General features: G+C 49.9%; 1 protein-coding gene across 1 annotated transcript in view; it reads left to right on the forward strand.

Annotated features, from left to right (window-relative positions):
• LOC103776356 (serine/threonine-protein kinase PAK 6-like) overlaps positions 1-5,805 on the forward strand; it is a gene marked incomplete at its 5' end in the record, with an annotated part of 6,799 nt that extends 994 nt beyond the window's left edge. The window contains 4 exons of the mRNA XM_008943864.1: positions 2,605-2,731; positions 2,900-3,025; positions 3,649-3,783; positions 5,638-5,805. Coding sequence (XP_008942112.1) covers positions 2,605-2,731; positions 2,900-3,025; positions 3,649-3,783; positions 5,638-5,805 — 556 coding nt within the window. The remainder of the gene's footprint in view (positions 1-2,604; positions 2,732-2,899; positions 3,026-3,648; positions 3,784-5,637) is intronic.
• Positions 5,806-10,341: the final 4,536 nt, after the last annotated feature.

The following is a 10,341-nucleotide window of genomic DNA, read 5'->3' on the forward strand; positions in this document are numbered from 1 at the left end:
GTGATAATACTTCTGGTGTAGAAGGGACCTTGTCTACTTGACCTTCCCTGTAAAGCACAGTACTCATAAAAAGTATTGTTTACTATAACTGTTGAATTCTGGCCAGGAATCACAATGAATAAGAATTAAAGAGAGTGCAGAAATAGTTTTCAGTGGTGCAACCTTAGTGAGGTTGAATTTGTGGCTAACTCCTCCGGAGAAGTGCAGCAGAGCCTTGACACCTGGACTCCTTCCCAAATTCCATTGCCTAAAGATAGCAACTACTGGACACTCTCCTAAATCTGTTTTCTTATCCACACCACTTCATTAATGCCCAAAGAATTTCTGGAGGGCAAAGAAGTTGTTCTCAAATGGCCTCTGGAGTCCCACTCCCAAGGTGCTCTGGGGATGCAGTTATGATGATCATGTTTATCCATGACCCTGGGGCACTTTCCAAGGAGTCCTGCAGGGCTCTAAGCAGCTGCAGGGAGTTCCAATGAAAAGACTGACCAAGGAAGCCTGTAGGGTGAGCTCTCCTTTTCTGGAGATTCAGAATCTTAATTGGATAACAATTAGGTAGTATCGCTAACACTAATTGAATTTACATTTTAAAAATCAGTGAAGTGCTTTGACGAGCCTTTACTGATCCTGTGGTGGATTTCAGGCGTGTATCTTTCTCTGTTGGGTTCTCTGCTTTGGAAGCACTTCTGTGATGTGTTTGGGAGCCATAAAACAGCCCGTTGGTCTCTGTAGCCTCCATACCTCCACTGGTAAGGAGTGTCTTTGAGACACTTAGCTGGCCAGGCCCTCCAGCACTCAGTTCAGAGGCAGATCTTGGGGTCTGAGGACCAAGGTTTCACTGTAGGTCATGTCCAGTCTCCTGGACAGGAAGAAGAACACTGAATCCTGACGAGTGCTGAGCTGTGGCATTGCAGAGCTGGTGAAACCCCTGTAGCTCTTAGCTGGTGTTAGAACCAATGGAACTACAGGTTAAAAAAGAATCATATCCTGAAGAGGCTTATGAAGGGTCTGTGACGTTTATGGACCCCAGTGAGACTGGATTCCATTGTGGGACCTCAGCCTAGCTGTGAGTTTTTTCACAAAGCCTTTCTCTGAAGCCTTTAATGCACACTTGTTTTTCCACACAGTGGAAATGGGATCAGTTATAACCAGAACAGTTAGCAAAAGTAAGCTGTGAGCTGCATCACTTTTTCACAGGGGTGAAAATCCCCTCGTTCCACTCACTAAACATTTGCAGGAGGTGATAACTGATTTGCATCTCCAGGAGTGAGGTAATCCTCTAGCAATCTCTTTGACACTCTGCAGTCACTTGACTGAAACCAGCGTCCCTACCTGACAAGCTGGAAGCACACCTCTTGTTGTCTTCTGGAACTGCAGAGCTCAGGAGCAGGTCAGCTTTCCTTAACAGCTCGTGTGCTGGGAAGTGCCAGGAGCTGTCTCCAGAGAGGCTGGGGGGGGGGGTGGGCGACTAGCAATCTCTTTGACACTCTGCAGTCACTTGACTGAAAGTTTCAGCGTCCCTACGTGACAAGCTGGAAGCACACCTCTTGTTGTCTTCTGGAACTGCAGAGCTCAGGAGCAGGTCAGCTTTCCTTAACAGCTCGTGTGCTGGGAAGTGCCAGGAGCTGTCTCCAGAGAGGCTCTGGCTGTGCTGGGCAAGTCCCACAGTCTCAGATGTATTTTGAAGGTGCTGGCACACTCTGCAGAGTTCTGCCTCCCCAGAGCTCTCCTCTCCTCAGTCTTAGGGGTAGACCTGGATTTGAGGAGGAATCATTTCCACGCCCTCAGCTGAGAGTTGTTTGAAATAACTACAAGAGACAGGCTGAGAATCAAAAGTCCTCAAAGTGGGTGCTTCAGCTGTTCTTTGAAATGCTCAGCTTCTAGCCCTGCTCAGTGTAAGCGTGCAGAGAGTGCTGTTGCTGTCCCCAGTTCCAGGAGAGCATTCTCATTTCTACCATTTTGACTTACACTTGATCACAGAGGCTCTTGGGGTGGTATTCCAAACAGCAAGAGCTTCTAGAGACAAGGTTCTTGGTGCTCATACTTGGTGTGCTAACAGAGAAAGCAGGGAATGGAATATCCCAGAGCAGCTGCCCTGCCTGTATCTGTGCTACCTTTAGGAAGGTACAAGAGCATCCCAAGTATCTGGCTGTGTGGAACCTCTGTCCCTGTACTCACTATCACATCACGTGTTTAGATGCTGTCTGGATAAATTGCACAAGAAGCCTTGTGAGTAGTGGATTTACTGTATTTGCTGTAGAAAAAAGCTGCCTCGACAGTTCCTGCAGCACCTTGGCATGGAGAGACAGTCTTGCCTACCAGAATTGCTTGAAACAGCATCTTGCAGATCTGATTTAGAGACAGGATTTAAAATGCAGTTTCTCTGCATTAGACTTGTGAAAACTTAAACTTGCCAACCACTAAGGCAAAAATGTTTTCAACAGCCAAAGACAGTTGAGAAGGACAGCAGAAGTGAGATAGTAATGGCCATGGGGAACCAAAATATGTCTCTGCAGTTCAGCTTCAGGACTGCACTGTGCCTTTAAAGGGGACCTGTGATGGGAACTGTCCAGTCCAGTTAAACTCTTCTGTCTCTAATTTCAGGCTAAATGAGGAGCAAATTGCAACAGTGTGTGAGTCGGTGCTGCAGGCTCTGTCCTACCTTCACTCTCAGGGGGTCATTCACCGAGACATCAAGAGTGACTCCATCCTCCTGACACTGGATGGGAGGGTAGGTTTCCTCAGAGCCTGTCCCCTCTTGGTCTGTCACCTTCTCACCTTCCCTTCACAGGCTCTTGTTCATACCTCGTCCTCTTACACCCTCTGTCATCTTTGGCTTTGGTGTTCTCTCTGTGTTGCTTAACAATTATTAAGGTCGGTTGCTTTTCTCTTTGTACAGGTCAAACTCTCAGATTTTGGCTTCTGTGCTCAGATCAGTAAGGATGTACCTAAAAGGAAGTCCCTGGTAGGTACTCCCTACTGGATGGCTCCAGAAGTCATTGCCAGGATACCATACACTACTGAGGTGAGGGAGCAGATGATCTTCTGAAGGGTCACGGGGCAATAACTATTGGCTTTTCTAGGAAGAGCCTCTGGAGTCTATTTAAAACCTACAACTCTGACTACAGCTTGGATTGCGATGATATCAATATTTCCTCAAACAGTAGAAAAACAGGTTGCTCTGCTTCCTGGAACAAGGTGAAACTCTGCTCTCCTCCTGAAGCCTGGCACAGGCCTGTGCCTGCTCTCCTGTGGACTGATGGTGCAAGGAGCAGCCTGGGCACGATATGGATCAGCAAACCCATCAGTGCCATAAACGGAGGGAGGAGAGGCGGGCAGGAGCAGATGGGAGCTGTGAAATCACGGGCAGATGGCAGCAGACTGATTAGTTTTGTTTACCAACCAACCAGGTTTAGCACAAGCAGTTACTTGCAGACCTTCACATGTTGCAACAGCGGCGTGGCTCAGTCCTAGGTGGGAAGCTGTCTTTGATAAGCTGTGGTGAGGCGGCCGAGCGCATCAAGGGGGTTCATGTTTCACTCTCCCAGGACCATTTGCCATGGGTGGGGTGTCAGAGTCCTGGTGAAAGCAGCAAAGCAAGGACCCGTTGCTCTGAACTGTGGATCGACGTGACGTTGTCTCCCACAGGTGGATATCTGGTCTCTGGGGATCATGGTGATAGAGATGGTGGATGGAGAACCCCCCTATTTTAGTGATTCTCCAGTGCAGGCAATGAAGAGGCTCCGTGACAGTCCTCCTCCCAAACTGAAAAACTTCCACAGGGTGAGTGCACTGGGGAACGTTTGTAAACCTGATGGTTATCATGGGGAAACATCCATATCAGCTGCTCCTGGTAAAGCTGGCTCTGAAAGTGATCCTGCTAGGACGTGTCTTCTGGGGAACGTCTTGGGCCCTGGGGTCTCAGTGGATGCAAGCTGCTGCTGACAGCTAGTGGCTGCTCTGGGAAATAGCCCCAATAGTGTGAGGTCACCTGGGCATAAACCTGATCACACAAATCAAAAGCCTGATCACACAAATCAAAGCCACTTCAGGTGGCCCCAACAGTTGATATCTTGCTGATATTGGTGGAGTAGCACATCTTCTAGGGAGGTAAACAGGAGGATCCTTGCTCTTGGGAGTTTCTGGCTTCATGCCTTTTAGGACTGCAGAGAGCACATTACAGGCAGAGCAGGAGAGCTCAGCATGGACAGCAGCTCGTGGAGAAGCTGCAGCTGCTTTGAAGATGAACTCAGCTCTTATAACAAATAGCAGTGACATAAAAAACACAGTGATTACCTTTTAGTCACTGCTTGGAGCAGTCCTCCTTTCATTTCAGTCCAGGCCTCGGAGATCAAATAGCTTCTGCAGCATTCTGAGCTCTGGGCCCTTCAATTAATCAGAGGATCTGCAGCTGCTAACCCTGAATTATTTAGCAGAGTAGGCTGCAGAACTACCAGCAGCCACCCAAACAGCAACAGCTGCTCTTCCCTCTTTGCAATGCTGGCTGAAATTTCAAGGTGACATTCTGGACCCAGTGCTGGTGCTTCTGAGGTGGTGTGGAGCCTCTGCTGGTCTGGGTCACACCCCTTGCTGGGTGAGGTGACCCGACCATGGGCTGTGAAAGCCACAGTCATTTACAGTCCTGCTCTGCTCCACTTTGTCTGGGGAAGCAAACTGGTTTCCAGTAGAGCTCTGGGTTGCCAGGCCAGGGCTGTCCTCCCCCATCTCCCTGCTGTCTGAGTGGAGCTCAGCACCAGATCTGGATCCAGCCCTCCAGTCTGATGACAGGTAATGGCTCCCTGGGCTCAATTACTGCAGTACTGGGTGCAACAGGTTGAATGGCCACAGGCCAGGATAATCTCTGCAGCTTTTCTAGAGCATTGGCAGATTTATTGACAGAGCAGTGAAGGCTGGATGGACCCCAGTGCTGTACTTGGCTGTGCTCTGCCTTCTCCCTCCAGCACCCAGTGAGGTCCTTCAAAGCACTCAGGAAATAAATGGGATCTCAGTGTGAACAGTGTCTCATGATCTGCTCCTGAGTTAACCAGGGCTGGAGGAATGCCCCCAGTCTAAAGTGGATGTAATTAGCAGCATTAAAATAAATAAACACCAAGTCAATGTGATTAGCACCAGTGAGAGATGTGCAGTGCCTGTAAGTGGTTCTTGGGTCTGGCTCCTCAACAGCCTTTTACACAGCTTCCAAAGGCCAAAGCTGCTGAGGTCATTCAGCTTTCAGTGTACTGAGCTGCAGCTCCCTCAGCTGCTTGTACCAGCACCAGCAGGTTTCCAGACTCTCAAAACCTATTTGGGAATCCTATCTGATGACTTTTCCCACAATCTGTGGCTGGTAAAAGAAGCTGAACAACCCAGTGGTGTGCCTCGGGTAGCAGGAATCCTGCTGGATTTTTGAGCTGTTCCCTGTTAAAAAGAGCACAGCCTGTGTACACACTGTGCCTAGCAGTGACAGTGTTACTGCTGTGACAGGAGGAGCCTGGTGTGTCACTCCACAGGCCTGTGCAAATCAGCAGGGTCACAGAGCTGGAATGTGCAGGGTCCTTCCAACCAAACCTGCCTGGTGTGGCTGCACGGAGTGTTGCCTGCTTCCTTCTCGGGGTTCACTTGGTTGCCTTTTCACAGACCTCCCCAGTCCTCAGAGACTTCTTGGAAAGGATGTTGACACGGGATCCACTAGAAAGAGCAACGGCACAAGAACTTCTGGATCACCCCTTTTTGCTGCAGACAGGGCTCCCAGAGTGCCTGGTGCCCCTCATCCAGCAGTACAGGAAACGCACCTCCACCTGCTGACTGCCTGCCTGCCTGGGGAAAAAGGAGCTCATTCAAAACCCAACATATCAAGAGCCCAGGCAAGTCTCCTCCTGTGAATGGTGCTTGGAACTTGTCAGTGATCACTTCTGAGGGTGACTGTGGAGACTGTCCTGGCATCCTCAGTCTCTGGTGGCTTCTCTTTTGCTGAAGACAATCAATACCTACTAGACCCAAATAAGCCCAAGCGTGTCTCAGGACCACAGCAGGTGTCTGGGGGTTTGTGAGTTGCTTCTTCCAAGGGGTGGCCTCTCAACGCCCAGTGAGGCTGTGTCTGAGCCTCCTGCAGGCCTGGGCTGCTGACTACTGAACTGGAACAATGTTTCCCAATTAGAAATGTGATCTTTCTTTGAGCTGTACACTGGAGCCTGGAGCTGACTCAAACGTACGTTTTGGGGCACAGACCCACTTCAAACTCTCAAACAATGCACAAAGACTTGACAATTTTTTTCCTCTGAGACTTTTTCACAGATGATTTTAATTTCCTCTGGTTAAATGTGGACCTAGAAAATGGAACCTGTTTTCCCAGGGAGCAGATGTGATGTAAATATTTGTTTCTAAATGGTTTCTCCTGCATCAACCTTCTCTCTTTTGCTGAGGAACGTGTATGGCTTAGTGGTCAATCCTGAATCCATTTCATGATGTTGAACTTCAGGAGGGGGGATACAGGGCTCAGAACAAACCCTGTGAGGACAGGTGTTCCTGCCACCAGGATCCTGTGGCTGAAAATTCCCAGTGTGTGACACCTCCAGTGCTGGCTGGACGGGAGGGTCTGTGCAAGCCTGCTCCTGGCTCTGGTTTCCCAGCATCTTTCTTTCCAAGTCCTTTCACCCAAGAGAGGCTGCAAAATGCTGCCTGGAGACAGTTGTTGGGTAGCACCTTGGGGATGCTCTAGGAGACAGAATGAAGAACTTTCAGCAGTGCTGCACATACCAGGAGAGGTGTTGTGCTCACCTGAGGTGCTTCGTTGAGCCTCTGTCTCCCCTCTTGCTCCTGCAGAACATGGGAAGAAGAGAAACTTCTAACCTGTGCTCCGTTATTGGTGTGCCCTTCCCCACCATCCCTTTGCTGGTACTTTTGGAAGGTTACTGGTTGTCTAAACATCTCTTTCAGTTATTTTAAAATAGATTTAGTTATTTTGTATGCTACACTTTCTGATCAGTAAGATAGTCAAGGTAATTGGATCCTAGGTCAGGGTGTGACATTGTACAGTAATGGTGTGTATTGTTGTGAGGTCTCAAGATTATAACCTTAGGTGTGGAACTGGGATCTATATTGAAACCAATTTATTGGAAATTAAGTTATTTGTGGGAAGGTCCTACTGTCTCAGAAACTAACCTCAGAACTGCATTTTCTTCAGAAGATGGTAATAATCTCTATCCTCTGCTATCTACTCCAGTTACAGATCCTGCTTCAAAATTGAAGCCACAGTTGATTACTTGAAGTAATTTGGGATGGAATTCATCTGCACTGATGCCAGCCATGGAATGGTGGGCACCCAGTCTGCGAAGCATGTAGGTTGGCTCTGCAGACAGGGAGAGAGGGAGGCTCCAGAGGGTGGCTCAGGTCCTGCTGGAGGATCCCTGCCTCCCAGGACCACGCTGCCTGTGGCCAGGGGAGGTGGTCTGCCGAGACTGGATGTCTCAGTGTGGGGCTGATGAAGTTGGCTGGAATGAATTCATTTAGCTCCTCCTTAGCTGCACTGGAAAATTTTTGATGTAAAATGTTTCTGTATTCCAGATATACTGCTTTTTTTTTATGCAAAAGAGCAGGGCTTTGAAAAGATTTCTAATTTGAAACCAACGCTCCTGCTCGTCTGTAGTGGTGAATCCTTTGCACTCGTGTTTTAAATTAAAGTAGATCTTGATTTATGCATAAGCCTGTTGCTGTGCTGAGATGCTTTAAAATATGTCTATAGTTCAGAGATGGAAGGGACGTGTGAACCTTGAAGTCTGGCCTGACTTATCTGTTCTGTGGCTTTTGAAACAAGGAGAGGCTGCAGCAGGAGCCTGGATCCTGCCACAAACCTTTCCTGGAGGCAGGGGTGACAGGTTTAACACCCAGCACCTTCTCATACTTTGGCCCAGGTCTGACCAAACCCCACCAGGGAATGCTTTTGGAAGATGACAGTCAAGGATCTCATAAAATTTTACAAACTCATTTCCATGAAGAATGCAGGAAGGATCCAATGTGGATTGAAGTGTCAGATTCGTGTGTTCCCCTTGTGAGGCTCCTGCAGGGCCTGTCACCCCCTTACTCAGGGAGTGGGGAGTCAGACAGGAATCCTGGGGCAGCCCTGCACCAGGGCAGAGGTCCCAGCACTGCCTGCAGGGCCAGCGGCTCCTTCCCCGGCGCCAGGCAGCCCCTCGGGGGCGGGGTGAGCAGCAGCGCAGGTTGATTTGCATTGCAGGGCACCCGGGAGGAGATCCCCGTGTGCCGAGTGCCAGCTCGGTGTATAACCAAACGGAGCCTCTCTGAAGAGCTCCGAGCCTGCTCCCCAGGTGACTGTGCCTTCAGATGTTTGCTCTGAATACCTTCCTCTCAACAAGGTTCCACTCCTGTCTGGGGGTTTCCTCCTGTTCTCTGTCATGTTTCACCTGAGCCGTTCCCTTGTTTTTTGGCAGTCTGTTCCAGGCTGCCACAGCCCTGGCAGTCAGCACGTCGTGGCCCTTTGAAGATGGCAAGTTGAATTTATAGGAACAATTTGCTGAATCAAACGGGGAGTCTGTGCCTGCTGCTGTCTCCCAGTTGTGCTTGTTTGCATGTAGTGGTGCCTGTCCTCAGACAGGGCTCGGTGCCATCGGGTGCCCCTTATGAGCCCATTTGTCTTGGGACAGGACAAATGTTTCTCTGCAGACCCTTGTCTTTTAACCAGGGATTACAGAAGGACCCTACATCAAATGAGGCTCTCAACCTGGTGAGAAGAATCCTGTGCTTGCCCCTGCAGCCTGGAGAAAGCATTTGGCTGTGCCCTAGGGCCTGGTCTGGAAATGAGGATAATAATTAGTGAATTCTGACCACGTGGAAATGTGTGGGGGGCAGGGAGAGTGTCTTTAAAATGCAGGAGCTGCTGGGCAGCGACTCTTCCTGTAGTAGCAATGGTCATGTCAGCACTGTGTCTTTGTGACAGAGGTAGAAGATAATTTGGGATCAGCCAGTACAAGCTGAGGCTGAACTGCAGCTCTCAACTGGAATCAGTCTGAAGGAGTATCTAGAGCAGCTTGTGCTGTGCAGAGTGGCCACTAAATATTTGAAGGCAAATTTTCCTGTGTCTGGGCACACTGTCCACTCCTCAGGTAAAAACTGGGCCATCCTAGGGGGGCAAACTGGAAGGACAGGAGTTCCTGTTGGTTACAAAGAGGAGAGGATGGACAGGAGTTTGTTTGGAGCTGTGGAAAGACATCAAAGGCTCCTCAGGCTCCTGACTGCCTATGGGATGCAGACAGAGGTAAAGCTGAAGCAACAGCTCTGAGCATTTTCTGCCTGTTTGCTTCTCAATGTTGGGTTGACAGCATCATGTTCAGAGGGATCTGATCTATTCACCACAGCAAATGGATTTGCTGTAGCAGTGACCTTCAGGCTTTTACTGGTGTCTGCAAAGGGCTCTGAGAACGTGAAGGGTCTGATGGTATCAGAGGTGCTCAGAGGGAGCCAGCAGGGGAGAGGCAGCAAGGGGAAACTTCCCCCTGGCTGGGGCTTCCCCTCGGAGTGTCTGTATGTCACAATTGTCTTTTTCCCCCCCTCTTTTTTCCCTCAATGTCAGTGTGGAACCCCCATCAGGGAGCTGCCTGCAAAGGTGTTGCCCAAGGGGTGGGTTGGGCTGCTGGCCCTCTCAGCAGTCATGCCCTGGTTTTAGAGTCCCCACGCCAAGCCATCAGGTACAGGGTGTTGTGTTTGTACCCCCTGTGGAGCTGGAGTCCTCCTGTGCTGAGGGGTCCCCAGGATTTCATATTTTAAGAATACAGTACAAAGCTTTGGCTCATGAAGGTATTTTGGGCAAGACAATCTGGTGATGGAGAATGAGATTTAGAATATGCCTCATAAAAGATGAAGATGTGGAAAGAATCTAAGATGGGGCTGAAGTCTGCTGCTGGTCAGGGTCTGACCAGGCCCTGCGTTCTCTTTGTGACTTTTTGGGGATTTGGTTGCTGTATGTGCCAGCCTCACAACAGAGTCCTGTCTGACCCAGCTGCCACCTGCCCCTGTGCCCAGCAAGTGTCCCGAGCAGGAGCCCAGGGAGGGCTCCAGGGCCAGGGGGGTCTGGAATCCATGGGAAGCAGTGCTGGGAAATGGGACCGTGGCCTTTCTCCTCTGGGGCACGAGTGAGCACGTGCTGGTGAGAGTCCTCGAGCCCTCCTGCAGCTGGGGGGATGCTCAGAACCCACCCGGCTGTCCTGTGAAACCTCCACAGGGACGCTGGGTTCAGTGCCTGTATTTACTGTTGGCCATTTCTCATCTTCCAGGAGTTTCAGCCCTTTTTGTGCAGCGACGTGTTCTGCGTCGGTGAGAGGCCTCAGT

Source organism: Merops nubicus, unplaced genomic scaffold (assembly GCF_000691845.1).
Source record: "Merops nubicus isolate BGI_N331 unplaced genomic scaffold, ASM69184v1 scaffold12777, whole genome shotgun sequence".
NCBI lineage: Eukaryota > Metazoa > Chordata > Aves > Coraciiformes > Meropidae > Merops > Merops nubicus.